This window comes from Microcaecilia unicolor, chromosome 14, assembly GCF_901765095.1.
Source record: "Microcaecilia unicolor chromosome 14, aMicUni1.1, whole genome shotgun sequence".
Classification (NCBI taxonomy): domain Eukaryota; kingdom Metazoa; phylum Chordata; class Amphibia; order Gymnophiona; family Siphonopidae; genus Microcaecilia; species Microcaecilia unicolor.
Genome location: NC_044044.1, coordinates 10,128,177 through 10,145,505, shown reverse-complemented (window position 1 = coordinate 10,145,505; position 17,329 = coordinate 10,128,177). Strand labels below are relative to the sequence as shown.

At 41.3% G+C, this 17,329-nt stretch overlaps 1 protein-coding gene across 2 annotated transcripts in view; it reads right to left on the bottom strand.

Moving 5' to 3' along the window:
- Window positions 1-17,329, bottom strand: part of KIF1C (kinesin family member 1C) — a 199,345-nt gene that overhangs the window by 17,727 nt on the left and 164,289 nt on the right. For both annotated transcript variants that reach the window (XM_030187259.1, XM_030187260.1), the window contains exons 14-20: window positions 16,568-16,647; window positions 14,713-14,788; window positions 11,990-12,069; window positions 10,724-10,818; window positions 9,041-9,124; window positions 2,580-2,763; window positions 1,673-1,745 (exon numbers count right to left, since the gene is read on the bottom strand). In XM_030187259.1, coding sequence (XP_030043119.1) covers window positions 1,673-1,745; window positions 2,580-2,763; window positions 9,041-9,124; window positions 10,724-10,818; window positions 11,990-12,069; window positions 14,713-14,788; window positions 16,568-16,647 — 672 coding nt within the window. The remainder of the gene's footprint in view (window positions 1-1,672; window positions 1,746-2,579; window positions 2,764-9,040; window positions 9,125-10,723; window positions 10,819-11,989; window positions 12,070-14,712; window positions 14,789-16,567; window positions 16,648-17,329) is intronic.

Sequence of the window (17,329 nt, the reverse complement as noted above, 5' to 3'; positions counted from 1 at the left end):
CTTTGTTACCTTGTGGGGAACTACTTGAGAAGAGGTCTACTATTCTGCATGGGGACCCCAAGAACAGGTAAACTCAGAGCTCTCTTTTGAACTCAAAATCCTGTGGCTCATCACCAGCCTAAAATTGCTCCCAAAGTCTATAGTGATGCTGTAGGGGGCTTAATGATGGGGGGAGGGTGGGGGAGAGATTTGAGTAACGGCAAACTCCTCAAAGTGAACTAAAAACTATACATTCATGGGCTTACCCTCTACACCAGTGTTTCCCAAGTCCATTCCTGGAGTACCCCCTTGCCAATCGGGTTTTCAGGATACCCACAACGAATATAATGGAGGCACTGTATGCAAATCAAGTTCATACAAAACCTGACTGTCAAGGGGTACTCCAGGACTGGATTTGGGAAACACTGCTCTACATAAGCTCCAATTGCACTGAAGTGGACCCTTACAGAGTTGGTCGAGACGAGACTCAGAGAGGTGCAGAAGGTATTCAAGCAGTATTTGTCTGGGACATAATCCACTCATCTGGCATGGATGAATATTGGAATAGGCTACCATAGCCACTTCGCCACCATACTTCTCTTCAAAGTTTCAAAACGGAACAAGACCTTTTTATTTTTGGACGCGTTCTCCTAAACCTCCATTTACTCATACTTCCCTCTACTTAACGACCATGGAGGATGAGCCTGAATGACTGCAGAGTTGTTGTTGTTTTTTTTTTTAATACTCCTTCCTTTTTTACCTCCCCCTCTTGACTATCTGAATACTGTAGTCCTACCCCCTCCCCCTGTGTCCTGTTTTGTCTATGCATACGCGTTAAATTGTTTCGATGTAACTCAGTATTTAAGCTGCCTAGACATTTGCTCTGACAGGCGGGATAGTAAACTTTTAATAAAACTGGAAAAACTTGATAAAGAAATTGAGTTTTCATTCTTGCAACAACAGATGACTTATAGTAACGGTGTGATTCATCCAACAGAAGAGGTTTGTTGGACACTCACTATTAAAACCTCAAGCTGTTTCTGCTAACATGCTTCCAGCTTTTTAATTATAGTCATCTGTTATATGCTGTGAATATTTATTTCTTACATTTGTACCCCACATTTTCCCACCTATTTGCAGGCTCAATGTGGCTTACATAGTACTGTAAAGGCGTTCGCCAAGTCCAGTTGAGAAACAAATACAAGGTTATGTTGTGGTCAAATGAGGAGGGAGGGAATGAAGATTGTATATTGTCCAGCACAATCATTGGTATTGCTGTGTTGCCTGGTGTGGAGGTTTACGTTGGATCAGTGGGGTAAGCCTTTTTGAAGAGGTTGGTTTTTAGTGATTTCCTGAAGTTTAGGTGGTCATGGATTGTTTTCATAGTTTTGGGGAGTGCGTTCTATAGTTGTGCGCTTATATCTGACTGTAACTTGCCTCGAACTGTGGAGATTTGGCAACTAATAAATGTCTTAAATAGATATATCAGCATCGTCTCTCAGTCTCCACGTGCAGTCAGAAAGTCTCCTTGCCTTAGAAGAGACAACTTCCAAGCCTTTGTTTCCTGTCTTACTGAGTTCTGATAATATTTCTGTCTTGCAACCTCCACCAGGAGGCTGTTGGTTCATTATGTGTCATTCTCTCTGTCAGCCTAATACTGGATACACCTGGAAGGCTTTATTTATTTATTTACCAGTCTCTGCTGTTCCAGTAACAGGTCAGCCTCCTCTTTTTCCCTCTTGTACTGATACTCCAAGTCTTGTAGTCTGCAAGAGATGGAGAGAAGTTAGTGATATGGATTGATGTGCTGTTTCTACCACATCGGTAAAGATGGACTGAGACTATATTTTAAAAAACTGTTATGGCTTATTGTGTTTAAAAAAAACCCCATTGTGTAAAATTGTAACCTGCCTTGTTATACACAGTAAGCATCATAATATGTATTAAGACAGCAGCACTGAAGGGTTTTGCTTTGGCAAAGGTTTGCCTGTCCAGTCTCAACCAGGCTAAGAAAGAGGATACAGTGTCAAGGATGAACCACCAACCCCTCTTCAAAAGAGGACAAGAATTTGAGAAGGTAAGGGCTAACAATGATAAACTAAACCAACATGTACCACCAAACATTCAAATCTGTGCATATCACAGCTCCTAGATTATTCCACATATTCAGGAACTCTTAGCTCTGCCAGATGGGAATACGAAGACATGTCGCCCCCTGCGACATACATTAGTATCGTAGCAATGTTATTTGAATGTTCTAATTGTGTGCTTATTAGATATTCAATCACTATTATATTACATCGTATTATATCTCTGTTGTTTGAATTTCAGTGCTGTTAAATGTATATATTTTTGATCCTGTTGCATGGTAGTCCTATTAGGTTTCAATTTGCTGTTTTCAGGTTTTCCTCTTTCACTGTATGTTTACCCTTGTACAGTTTACTATTGTTATGCTATTAAGAAAATTGTAAGTGTGATGTTCAACTATACCTACTGTACACCGCCTTGGGTGAATCTCTTCATAAAGACGATTAATAAATCCCAATAAACAAATAAACAAACAAATAAATATGTGCGCGTATTTATCAATGTACAAAGACCTCTTCTCCATCTCTAGTTTGATATCAATGCCTTGCTTTTCCAGCAGCTCCTTCTGAGCAAAGTTCCAATCCATGGGCTCCAGCTGTGTCTCTGCACTGGTACTGCTCCTCTCTCGCTCTAGCCGTGCCTGCTCAGGATGGTTGAAGCGGAAAACATGATTCTTGCCCATCACAATCCGATTACCTATGAAGAGGGGACATATAACAAAACAACCATCAGTGGGCACTGGAAGGTAGGTAACCCCTAATCACAATACTCTTTGCCCCCGTTTTTCTGCTGCAGCTCAGCTCTCTTCCACTCCACTGCAGAGAAGCGTTAGAGCCTCTCTATAATCGTAAAACAAACCCTCCCATCAAAGATATCAATTGTATGGCTGCAGGGCTCTGAAAGTTATTTATAGGGGTATAAAAGTATATGCATTTATCATCATCTCATCAATTTTAAATTAGTCTGTATCTCAAAAAAGACAGCTCTGATTTGATTTATAGATTTTACATTTCCTTATTGGCATTAAAGCAGATACAATCATTTTACATATTAATAAACATACACAAAATAACTATCTCACATAAAAACACCATGACAAAAATTTATTCTACAGCTCTTTTAACCATACTCTTTGAAATCCTATTTGTTCCCTAAAGGAAATACTCGATGAAAATTATTTTATTATTGTTTTATTGATTTTATGTTCCAACGTTTTTTATTGATAGTAAATAAGCACACATTTCCAACTAACAGGCAAATTTATAATACAAAATGCAGATGTGTGATCTTCCTAAACAGAAAGAAACTGTCTACCATCAAACTTTTCTTCCATTTTCTCCCCCTCCCCATCTTCCCTCTTACAGATCACAACTTCTTATATATATATAACTCAGTTTATGAAATGCAGAAACCAGAACTGCAATTACAGTGTTACATCATGAAAACATACCGAAAATAACCATCAACTAGCACTGCAATATCTAACCATTGAGTACATTCCTCCTATGATTGCTCCCCTCCCCTCCCCTCCCATGCTTGTCCTCCCCTCCCCCTCCCAATAGCCCCTATACCTTCCTATACCCTCTTCTGACTTATGTCTATTTCAAATAAATTGCCGCCCGAGGGTTCCGGTTTACACCATATTACATGAAAGCCCTATACCACTGTCTTAACACATACTTTGGTTATTGACCAACCTTGTATGCCCCTCTATGTCCCTCCTCCCCATTTATTGATTTTATATTTGTAAACCATATTGAAGAAGAGGATATATAAAGATGTATAAATAAATACAATAAAATAAATACCCTAGTATGTGTTAGATTATGAGCAGTCTCCTTTATTTTACTGCTGACATGTGATATATAGTCATGGCAGCTTTAGTTACACTTTCATCCTACCTCTGAGGAATTAATTTACAGTGACAATCAGGAAAGGCTGACAGCTGCACTATGATTTTACTGAAGGGAAATAGAAGATTGCAGGAAATACTAGAGAAAACTGGCACTTTGGATAAGTTAATACTACTACTACTACTTAACATTTCTAGAGCGCTACTAGGGTTACGCAGCGCTGTACAATTTAACAAAGAGAGACAGTCCCTGCTCAAAGAGCTTACAATCTAATAAACAAGTGAACAGTCGGTCCGATAGGGGCAGTCAAATTGGGGCAGTCTGGATTCACTGAACGGTAAGGGTTAAGCAAAGACTTGAAGAGGGGCAGGGAGGGGGCTTGGCCTAAGGGCTCAGGAAGGTTGTTCCAAGCATAGGGTGAGGCGAGGCAGAATGAGCGGAGCCTGGAGTTGGCGGTGGTGGAGAAGGGTACTGAGAGGAGGGATTTATCCTGTGAACGGAGGTTACGGGCGGGAACATAAGGGGAGATGAGGGTAGAGAGGTAGTGAGGGGCAGCAGACTGAGTGCATTTGTAGGTAAGAAGGAGAAGCTTGAATTGAATGCGGTATCTGATCGGAAGCCAGTGAAGTGACCTGAGGAGAGGGGTGATATGAGTATATCGGTTCTGGCGGAATATGAGACGTGCAGCAGAGTTCTGAACAGACTGAAGGGGGGATAGATGGCTAAGTGGGAGGCCGGTGAGGAGTCCAGGCGAGAGGTAATGAGAGCGTGGGCGAGAGTTCGGGTGGTGTGGACGAGAGTTCGGGTGGTGTGTTCAGAGAGGAAAGGGCGAATGTTGCTGATGTTAAAGAGGAAGAAGCGACAGGTCTTGGCTTTCTGCTGGATATGCGCAGAGAAGGAGAGAGAGGAGTCAAAGATGAAGTTAGAACAGTGAGGTTTTCTTCCTAATAAAATGTCACATTCAGTTTAGAAAATGATAGTGACTATGGTGAAGACTTGCTATTGGTTTAAAGTACTATAATAATAGTTTATTTCATTTTATATACCACCATTCTATATTAGTCAGAGTGGTGTACAATAAACGTTATAAAAACAAAAACAGCACCATTAAAAGATAGGAAAGACCTAATTATTCTTCCAGCAACCCTTGAACACACCATCACCTTCCTGCAGGTTTAGAGCAACCTCTGACCAAAACAGTAGTCCCGCCCAAATGCTTTCAAAAAGAAAAACAAATTTCAATTTCTGCTTAAAAAGTTTAAAATATACTTCTCCCCTCAAATTTAGGGGAAGCTGGTTCCATAATAAAGGGGCTTGCCCCAAAAAATGCACTTTTCCGGGTCACCTGCAGATGGGTCTGGCTAGTCTCGGTCAGTAATTGCCCCGTGGATGATCGCAAGGTACAACCTAGAACATGCGGGCAGATAAGGAGTTCCAAATAATAGTTACTTTTGTGGAGTTTTCTAGTTTGAATTTATTTACTTAAAAAATTAGATTTTGCCATACTTTTCCATGGTGGGTTCCACCACAATGACATAATACATAAAACCTTCAAATCATCTCCCCCTAAATTAGATTAAAAATTAAACCTAAAATTGAAATAACAAGTAGCTATCAATTTGCCAAATCTCTAATGGTACACTATTCTAGAGTTTAGGCAGTGATGGAGAGGGACCTTGAATGGGTCCTCAGTTAAATGTGATCACCGACAACCTAGAATCTTACATAACCATAATCAACAGTATATTCCATTTCATACTGAAACCCCTTACACGCAGACATTTCTCACAACATAAACCCAACACCCTCCTCCTCCTCCTCCTGAAAAGCCATAGAGAAGAAATGGATCAATTGCTGCATGACCACATAATCTGAACAGAAGCACATGTTCCATGCCAATGGATTCTATTATTGTGGCACTACCACTGGAAAAAAAAAAAACCCTTGCCCACATTTGTGAATCTCATTTCTAATTTTAAGCAAATTACCTTGAGACAATTAAAGGGGTCTAATTGTCATTTTTTTTTTTTTGTTACATTTGTACCCCGCGCTTTCCCACTCATGGCAGGCTCAATGCGGCTTACATGGGGCAATGGAGGGTTAAGTGACTTGCCCAGAGTCACAAGGAGCTGCCTGTGCCTGAAGTGGGAATTGAACTCAGTTCCCCAGGACCAAAGTCCACCACCCTAACCACTAGGCCACTCCTCCACTTGAGGTTCTACATGGAATGTTGCTACTATTGGAGATTCTACATATTGGAGTCGGCCCTTGCAGATCACCAATGTGGCCGCGCAGGCTTCTGCTTCTGTGAGTCTGACATCCTGCACGTACATGCAGGACGTCAGACCCACAGAAACAGAAGCCTGCACAGCCTTCTACATGGAATGTTGCTAGTGGAATAGCAACATTCCATGTAGAATCTCCAATAGTATCTATTTTATTTTTGTTACATTTGTACCCCGCGCTTTCCCACTCATGGCAGGCTCAATGCGGCTTACATGGGGCAATGGACGTGCAGGACGTCAGACTCACAGAAACAGAAGCCTGCGCAGCCTTCTACATGGAATGTTGCTAGTGGAATAGAATCTCCAATAGTAGCAACATTCCATGTAGAATCTCCAATAGTAGCAACATTCCATGTAGAATCTCCAATAGTATCTATTTTATTTTTGTTACATTTGTACCCCGCACTTTCCCACTCATGGCAGGCTCAATGCGGCTTACATGGGGCAATGGAGGGTTAAGTGACTTGCCCAGAGTCACAAGGAGCTGCCTGTGCCTGAAGTGGGAATCGAACTCAGTTCCCCAGGACCAAAGTCCACCACCCTAACCACTAGGCCACTCCTCCACTCCAATATTAAGACACAGTCTGTTCCTAAGATCAACAGTAAACATCAAATGTGATTTTAAACACTTCGTGTCACACACAATCTATATACAAGTGAAAAAGAAGAAAAAAAAAATCTAATGGAGAAAAAAGCGGTACTCACTTCTCCAATCCTATTAACCAGCAGAACTTCATTCATCATCGGCTCCAAAAACCTCCATCCCCTTTAGTTTCTTCTCTTCAGCTTCAATTCACTTTTATTTTCAATAAATATCTTTATAATATTTTATATTTTATGTAAAACATCCATTGCTTATAGTGTTTTTTCACGGAGAGAGTAGTGGATGCTTGGAATGCCCTCCCGCGGGAGGTGGTGGAAATGAAAACAGTAACGGAATTCAAACATGCGTGGGATAAGCATAAAGGAAGCCTGTGCAGAAGGAATGGATCCTCAGGAGCTTAGTCAAGATCGGGAGGCGGGGCTGTTGGTTGGGAGGCGGGGATAGTGCTGGGCAGACTTATACGGTCTGTGCCAGAGCCGGTGGTTGGGAGGCGGGGATAGTGCTGGGCAGACTTATACGGTCTGTGCCCTGAAGAGCACAGGTACAAATCAAAATAGGGTATACACAAAAAGTAGCACATATGAGTTGCCTTGTTGGGCAGACTGGATGGACTGTGCAGGTCTTTTTCTGCCGTCATCTACTATGTTACTATGTGTGCTATATCTTAGTTGCACACGCAATGGATGGGGAGGAATACATTTAGCATGCATTAGCATGCTACTTGCGCTAAGAGCCCTGTTTTGCATGCATTTGCATGCTAGTTGTGTTCAGAGCCCGCAAGCGCGTTGTTTCACGCGCTCAGGGGCTCTGATCATAGGGCGGTAGCAAACTCAGGCGCTAGTATGGCACTAACAGCCTCTAGCGCCTGCGTTTGCTTCTGATCATCGGCCCATATGTTAGGTTTGTTTAAATGTCTTTGGGGACAGGGGAGGAGAAAAATAAACAACATTTTATACACTAGAAGTTGTGTGTTTTATTTTCTTTCAGAAATGGCTTTGACTGATATTTAACAATGCTTATTGGCTGTGGTTTTTCGATCTGTATTACTTGTTTTTACTATGTGCTATTGTTATACAGTGCTTGTTCTTTCCCCCCCCCCCCCCCCCCCCATCTCTGTTATGCCATACTTTCCTAAATTAAAAAAAAGACACAATCAAGAAGTTTGTTCAATTATTAGGGAGTGCTCAAACACTCACAGAACTGGCTCCTAGGCCTCTGGAGATAAGAAAATACCTAGTGCACCTGAATGGAAGCTACTACTGAAAAAAGTGTGAGCAAAATCTAAATAAATATAGTCTCCCAGTCCATAAGGATTCAGGGGGTCTTTTACTAAGGCGTGCTCATGTTTTTGGAACACGCTAAAATTGGGCGCTCACTAAACGTTAGAGACGCCTATGCATTCCTATGGGCGTCTCTAACGTTTGGCGTGCCAAACACGAGAATGTGCCTACATAAAAGACCCCCATATTTTCTCCAAGCCTTCCATAGTAGGATGCAGTGTGTTCTTTTGTCACACTGCCACTTCGCCTCCTCTTACTTCCCTACATCCCTTCCCGTGCACTCCGCTCCATGGATAAATCCTTCTTATCTGTTCCCTTCTCCACTACTGCCAACTCCAGACTTCGCGCCTTCTGTCTCGCCTGGAATAAACTTCCTGAGCCCCTATGTCTTGCCTCATCCTTGGCCACCTTTAAATCTAGACTGAAAGCCCACCTCTTTAACATTACTTTTGACTCGTAACCACTTGTAACCACTCGCCTCCACCTACCCTCCTCTCCTCCTTCCTGTACACATTAATTGATTTGATTTGCTTACTTTATTTTTTGTCTATTAGACTGTAAGCTCTTTGAGCATGGACTGTCTTTCTTCTATGTTTGTGCAGCGCTGCGTACGCCTTGTAGCGCTATAGAAATGCTAAATAGTAGTAGTAGTAGTCTTACTATGTAGACCAGGGCTTCTCAATCCAGTCCTCAGGGCACACTTAGCCAGTCAAGTTTTCAGGATACCCACAATGAATATGTAGGACATAGATTTACATAGAATGGACGCAGAACATGCAAAATTTATCTCATGTATATTTATTGTGGGTATTGTCAAAACCCGACTGGTTGGATGTGTCCAGAGTACTGGGTTAAGAACCAATGTTGTAGACAAAGAAAGGTAGAATTACCATCTTTGCTGGTGGAAACGTTCAATGAAGGAGAAGAGGAATGAAAGAAAACTCTACATACCAGACTTTAGTACAAATGGTTCAGTGACTTCTTTCCCATTGATGTAGGTTTCAGCTCCTTCAAAAGGCTCTAGAGTCACGATCACTGCACGGAAAGTAAAAGGACAGCAGTCACACATCGTGTATGTTAAAGAGCTCCTTGCTTTTAACTTGTTAGCACCATACAAAGAAAACACTTTTTTTTTCCACTTCATTACTTGCAATATGTGTTTATATGAAATTTAGTACCTTGAATGCGTTCTCCTCAGCTACAATGACTTCTCCATTGCAAGCATAGGACAGGAAAATCAAAGGTTAGTTATAGTCTAAAATCCCTGTTCATTATTGACTCTACATGAATCGTTAATCATTTGCTAATCATTTTCTGAAGAAAACTGGCAGTAACGTCTTGTACCAAGTGCACAGCTTCGACATTTCAGGGTTCCAGCTGGGAGGGGAAGTCAGTGGCACTGACATGGTTTCAGTCTTTCAGGACCTATTCCAGGATTTGGGTCAAATTGATTTTTCCCTGGTCATTCAGTTGACAGATGGAGTACCACAGGATTCTCCTCTATCACTGACACTACATTTGGCTATTGGTGGATGTTATCCCAGCATTTGGGTTTTCCCATTTATGCTGCTAATGTTCAGTTTTTTTGTCCCACTGGTTGCTTCTTTAGTAGATTTGAACCTTGCAATGCAGGAGTCTTTATCAGCGGTAAACATCTAGTTGGTGTATAACTTGGCCTGTCTGAATTGCAAAAAAACAAACATTTTATGGATCGGTATTCATGATCCCCTGAAAGATCACTCCTTGATTTTCTGTTTCTCTGACGATCTGTAGGTTGTGTCAGAACATTGGGAGCATTATTTAACTAATCTTTAACCCTAGAATCTCAGGTTGATCAAGTGGGTATTGTGCAGCCTGTCTGAAGTTGAAAAATGGCAAGACAGTTACAGTATGTTATTTGCACCCTCAAGATTCTCATAAAATCATACAAGCGACAGCGTTATTGTGACTGGGTGGGAGGGAGGGGAGAATAGGGTTGGTTAGCATTTGAGGGGGGACTGGGGAAAGATTTGAGGGGTCCTTTTACTAATCAAATTGGCACTATCACCCGGCTACTGCGTGCCCTGGGTGGTAATTCTATTTTTGTTCTACTGCGTGGTGCTCACCCAGCAGTAATCGGCAGTTTACGTGTGCAGAACACTTACCACCCGGTTAGAACATTAAAACCTTACCGCTAAGTGAATGGGTGGCGGTTAGGTCTCAGGCCAAAAATGGACATGCACTGATTTTAATCTTTCCAGGCGTGCTGAGGAAATTGACCAGAACGCGTCCAAAACACGCGCCAACACCAGCACAGGCCACTTTTAGGCACGTCTTATTAAAAGGGCCCCTTAATTTGTTATTTGTTGATTTATGTTTGTACCCCATCCTGTACAGCCTTTTGACTGAAAGTTGAGGGTTATAACCCTATATTAAATTACATTATTAGCAAATGAGACCTGTGGTAAATAACGTGTATTAATGTGTGTTAGCATGCTGTAGTACACCTTTTAGTACATGTAGCCTTCTGTGTATAGACAAAGATAAGTCACTATCCCCTTGGGTCTCAGTTTACTCACTGAAGATAACATTATTTCCAACCCCCTTGTTATCTAGCAATGTTCAGAAGGATGTTAACTTATACCATTGCTTTACCTTCTCCATTCTGGTTGGTGCAGGAACGGAACAAGCAGTGCTGTTCTTTAATGAACTGTCCACTCAGCTTAATGTCCACGTCTACACGGCCAACTCTATAAGAAGCACAGAACGCACAAAAATAGAGGGAGGGTTACTTTTGCGAAGCAACGTCAAGAGTTCAGAAGAGTTAGAAAATAAGAAGAGAAACTGACGGATAGATGACATGGAACAGTACTTCTGTGGTTCTGAAGGTCCAACTCTAGTCTAAAGGATTTAAAAGTGCAGTCTTTTCACAGAATTATAACCATTTGGAAGATATCAATTTCTGTTCCAATTAATAAAGCACACCACTAGTTTAGATGTGAACCTCAAAATATCCCAATTCATAGAAATCTGTTCTTATCCCGATTCTGTTTCCCTGTATGCTTCAAGTCTATTAGATACACATTTATTACTATATAAGGAAGAACTCTGAAAAGGTAAAACAGAGCAATACAAATGATCTTGCCTCTCATTCCCTTGTGAAGTAGAGAATCTTTTCTTTACCTGCTGGTATAGAGTGGTCTGCTTCTTGATGAACTGTTAACATTTGTAAGCCCAAATTTCCAATTTTATGACAAGGATTTACCAAAGCATACTCTACAACGTGGATACCACATAGTAGTAGTAGTCTACAGCACCCTTCCTTTTAAAGCCAGTTTCCTGGAAGTCTTTGGGACTCATTTTCTTACACTGGCCCTGACCACTCCTCAGTCAACCAATAATAACAAGGGTGAAATCTATTTGCAATCAATCAGGTATATTGAACATTAAAAAAAAAAATCCTCTTTAAACTTTTGACATCTTTGAGTGATATCTATAACAAAGGCAGGGTTCACATTCCTCTGCTTTCTTGCCTTTAAAACACTTATTGCACTTGGCAGGTTTCACAGACTTCTACCTCACTGGGAGTTCTGGAAAGTTTTTCCTCCATTTCTGACCTAAGATTTGCTGAACCTTTCTTCACTCTGATTTACAAATATTTACCTACTGACATAGGTTTCTTGTTTTTTTTTTGTCCTTTAAGGTGTTGTCATTAATTCAATTTGAGGAGGGTCACAAATAAACCAACCGTGCAAACTACTGCAATGAAGGGAAGGAATAAGAAGAAAAAAAAGGAACAAACAAAAATCAAAGGAAAGAATAAACAGACAAAAAGGAAGAGAAAAAAAAGGAAGGAAAGTGGAGAAGGAAGTGAGAAAGAAAAACATAGTTTTTGCTCAAGAGTTCAAGTATTAGCATTACCTGGTGATACCATCCTTAATATGATACAACAAGCATTCAGACATCAGGGGATCTTCATTTAAATTCACTAAATGGGGAGTCTGCAAGTAAGCAAAAGCAAGAGTGTCAACAGCTCCATTCTGATGAAAAGGGTAGGTGAGCAAACCGAAGCTATTTACTTGGAGCAAGTACTCTGAGGACAAAATGGTTATCAGTCCTCATACATTGGTGATGTCATTCAACAGAACCCAGGCTGGGGCAAATTAAAGTTCTAAGAGCTTTCTAGAGCAATGTATTGCCCATGTTCTAGGCTATCACTACTATGTAGGGCTATCTCAGTTCCACATATATCTATTATTTGGAGAGGCCAACACCTAGAGGAGGAAAGAGGGTTCCATAAGGAGTTGGACTAATATCCTGGTGTCCTCAGAGAACACCTGTTACAGGTAAGCAACTTTGCTTTCTCCGAGGATAATCATGATATATAGTTCTCACACATGAGAATCCATAGCTACATGCTGCCTTTAACAAAAAAACAGGAAACAAGCAGAGTGCCAGTGGCCATCAAACAGCATGTTTTTGCTAGTTATATGTATTTTATATGCTTTTGGCAACCTGAAATAAAAGAATAGGGCCCTAGGAAGGATGGATTATATAAAGCTTAACAAGATTCTGAATGGCAGCTTGACCAACCTGTTACACTGAGAATCTCTCTTCCAAAGATGTAAATGTGTGAACAGAAGTTCATGTTTTAACCTTGTATATCTTTTCTATAGAAATTAACTTCAGGCAAGACCACCAACACTGTCACAGTTCTGAGATTATGAGCCTTTGCATGCCCTTCCAAGCTCAAGGCTGCCTGAGTCAAGTGAATTATGCAATGTTACTGACAAGAGTGCACTTGGTTATGGTAGCCTATTTTACTGGGGTCAAAAGAAAAATCTGGATGGACCTTCTGAGCGTAATTTTAGAAGAGAGTGCTGTAGGGCTATTTCCCTGTGAGCCTCACTCTGCTGCTCTCAGCCTGTGTATATATCCAAAAAACAAAAAGGTGCCAATGTTATACCTATTATACAAAGACAAAACCAACCCAAATAGCACACAAGCTTTTACCTATCCCAAAGATGATGTAAATGTGCACATACTTATGAATGTACTGTTATATTTTATAAAATACTAGTAAAAAAGGCCCGTTTCTGACACAAATGAAATGGGCGCTAGCAAGGTTTTCATCGGAGTGTGTATGTTTGAGAGAGTGTATGTGAGAGTGACTGTGTGTGAGAGAGAGAGAGAGAGAGTGAGTCTGGGTGCGAGTGTGTCTGTGAGAGAGTGTGTGTGTGCGAGAGAGTGTATTTCACACAGATACAGTGTGTGCGAGAGAGAGAGTGTGTGTGAGACACAGACTCTTTTGGAGACTCAGTGTATGAGACCAAGAGAGTGTGTGAGTGACTGTGTGACACATAGAGAATGAATGTGATACAATGTGAGACATAGAGTGTGTGAGAGACAGTGTGTGTGTGTGAGAGAAAGACATTGACTGTGTGTGAGGGAGAGTGTGTGTGTGTGTGAGAGAAAGAAAGACATTGACTGTGTGTGAGGGAGAGTGTGTGTGTGTGAGAGAAAGAAAGAAAGACATTGACTGTGTGTGAGGGAGAGTGTGTGTGTGTGAGAGAGAAAGAAAGACATTGACTGTGTGTGAGGGAGAGTGTGTGTGTGTGAGAGAGAAAGAAAGAAAGACATTGACTGTGTGTGAGGGAGAGTGTGTGTGTGTGAGAGAAAGAAAGACATTGACTGTGTGTGAGGGAGAGTGTGTGTGTGTGAGAGAAAGAAAGAAAGACATTGACTGTGTGTGAGGGAGAGTGTGTGTGTGTGTGAGAGAGAGAGTGTGTGTGTGTGACAGAGATACCTCCCCCCCCCTCTCTCTGGTGTCAGCCCCCCCCCCCCCTCCTCTCTCTCTGGTGTCTGAGCGTTACTGTGCAGGACGCTGAGCTCTGGCTGTGCTTCAAGGAACTGATCAATCCTATTTAATAGAATGCACCTCCAACATTCTGAAGCCAAGAAACCTCGTGTGGTTGGTCAGTTCTGCTTGTGACGAACCTGGAAGTACGTGATGTCAATTCAGGAGATGGATACAGAGAGCAGGAATGCCTCAGCCATGCAGTCAGCTTCAGAATGTTGGAGGTGCGTTTTATTATATAGAATGTGTTTTTAATTAGGTGCAATCTTTCTGCATGCTTACTTATACAGATGTATTATATCCATACAATTTTACAAAAGTCCTTTTCTCCATGTGGCTCAACACACAAAAGCAGCTTTATAAAATTACCCCCTCTAATGGATTTAGTCTTAGAGAAGAATGCAGGCAAGGCTAATCTGCAAGTCAAGCTAGGCAAGGAACATTCACCTACATGGATATGGAGCCTTGGGAAAAATGTTAGGTGACTAGTTAAGATAAGATGGGGGGGGGGGGGGGTAAGGGAGTGGGGAGGAAAATATTCAAACTGTTGATGGTGAGCCCAGTATATTGCGCACATTAAGTTGAAATGTGTTTAATTTGATGTAAACTGAGCGTGTCGGTTGTATTAGTGGTTGTATCATCAATAAAAATTGTTGAAACATAAAATGTCATGTAGAATACAGCAGGTATAGAGCTATTTTTTAAAATATCTCTGGATAGCCCTCAACATTGAAATTAAGAATCACTGAAACTTCCTATTAGGTTCCATAGACATGTAGCCACTTACCTTCTTGGGGGAGAAGACTCCCACTGTCCCACCATCTTCCCTTAAAGCCACACCCATCTCAGCCAGTAGTGACTCTCTGAAAGACAAGAAGTCATAACTATTTCAGAGCAGGGTGTCTCCAGATAGGGCAAAAAAGGTGGTAGTGAAGATCAGAAAAGACAAATACTATGAAAGATGTTAATGTTAACATTTTGAAGTAAAAATAAAATAAAAATAACAGAACAAAGACAATTATCCTTTCAAACAAGCATGAAAGACTAAAACCTCATACGCAGAAGTTTAACATAAGACCACATATGAACTAGCTTAAATTTGGAAATATCTGGAACACACTATAGAAATCATGTTAACAATAACATTAAACTTGAAGTCCCAACAACTGTGTTTTGACATTGAATATCTGCCTCAGAAGAAAATCTTTTTTTTTAGCAGAGATTAAATACATGTCACTATTTTAAATCCTTCAAAACTGTCAGTTCCTTAAACAGAAGAATCCTCCAAAATAACTTCAAGAAAGGTGGTGTCCAAGAATCTCAGAGATGTTTTACATATCTGTAAGGGCCTGCCGACATAAAGGTTTGGCTCCCTTATATATACTGAGGAACACTTTCAACTTGATTGGATAAAATTTATAATAGAGAATCCCAAAGATAGAAGCTATGTCACAGTTGCTGTTGGAAACAGAGTCCGATCAAGACGCAGTCTGTGGCCCTATCGGTTTATAAAGTATCAATTAATCTGTGGATATTTACATTGCAGACAAAAACCCATTCCTATTCTGAATTCCTGAATGGAGCTTCAGTCGTCCGTGGCCATTTTGGCAAACTCTAGCATACGAAGGACAGTGGCTTTTTAAAAGAAAATAAACTCTCTCTTTCTCAAACTATTTCTCTTGTATATAACTAGTAATCTAAGTTTACAAACTCCTATTCCATTAGCAATTCAATTAACAACTCACCAATACTAAGATGCAGGTAGCAGTCCAGCAGCAAGATGGCGTCTACCCAGTCAAGATGGCGATGGAGCAGGATGCATTGTGACGAGGACTCCTGCTGTTTCCTTACCTGAGGATGTTGTTCCACAAAACTAATGCCTAAGCTTCAGGGCAAGACTAGGGTCTCCTCCCCCAGTCTCTCTGCTTCCTTCTTCACGCCAGACCACGAATATAGTGTAAAGTCGAGATCTCCACTTAGCTAAAAGTGGGACTCCTGGTGTCTTCCAAGCAGCCGCTAAGGTGAGCTTAGCAACATGAAGCAATTAGCAAACCAACAAAGTCTGATAATTTTGAAGTCCTGGGATCGCTCTAATTCGGGTTTTACATAAGAACAACCCCCTAGGTGAGCCAATATTTTATCCTTCTCTTGACCTTTAAGAATAGAATCGGGTGTCACAGCCGGAGGAGATCCCATCTCCAGCTAACAGTTGTATCAGGAAGCACTTGGGGAAAGCGTTTGGGGGGGTGGGGGGGAATGACCACCCAGAAATGATCTACCTAGAGATTGACCCTCAGAAATTAAGGGTCACCAGCTTTTCTCTTCCAAACAGCCTCCAATGAGTTTACTATCCCTGGGCCCTGGGGACTGGCATGTGCCAATTCTAGCCCTCTAGACACCACGATTATTAAGTGTGCCTACAGCAGACAATTTCATAAAACAAAGAACAGTGGAGATGGTTCAACTACTGCCAGATACATACTCTGTCTCAATAGTGTTGTATCATAATCAATGATGTTTTTCTTACCTTCTTGTGATCAAAAACATTTGCAGTTCAGCAAGCTTCACAAATCATACATCCATAAACCCAAACATAGGCCAGATGCAAAGTTACTTCTCTCCCGCTGCACAGTAGGACTCACCTATCCATGCGAATCGCTTCTGTTTTGCGTAGTTTTTCCTCCCATGTCTCATTCAACTCAGCAATGATCTTCTCCGTTTCCTGCAAAACCAATGGAATGGTGAAATTAGATCTTACCTGCTAATTTTCTTTCCTCTAGACCCTCCAGACCGGTCAAGACCGGTCAAGTATTTTCTCAGTCTCCCTCTGCTGGTAGGAGTACATAACCCACGCGTCTTGACCGGTCTGGAGGGTCGCTGAGGAAACCCGCATTTTCATTTTGTGGTGCATAGGGCCCTTAATGCCTTCTTCTTGGGGAGTGGAGGTGGAAGGGAAGCCCCTTCTCCCCCAAGAATTGTTCCCTATCACCCACATACCCCAACCCTTCCTAATTTATACACAGATATCCTTTACTTCTATTTCTAAACTCTTCTGGGTCAATATTCAGCTGGCAGTGATGATAGTTCTTTTCAGCACTGACCACCACTAGCTAGATGAGACTCGGATATTCAGAGCCAAGGCGCTGGCATTGAATATTTGGGTGGTCAGGGGCGCCTCAAACTCATGCAGGTATTTTTGATATTCAGTGCCGTACCTGCATAGCTAACTGGGCAAAGTTAGGACTACTATGTAGAGCTGTACCGAACAGCATATTTTACTATTTGGCCGAATATGAATCGTGAAAAATATTATTCGGCTAAATGCAAATACATTGAACTTTAACATAAATAATAAAAGAAACAACATGAAATCAAGTGTTTATTTCAGTAGGATTTAGCACAAT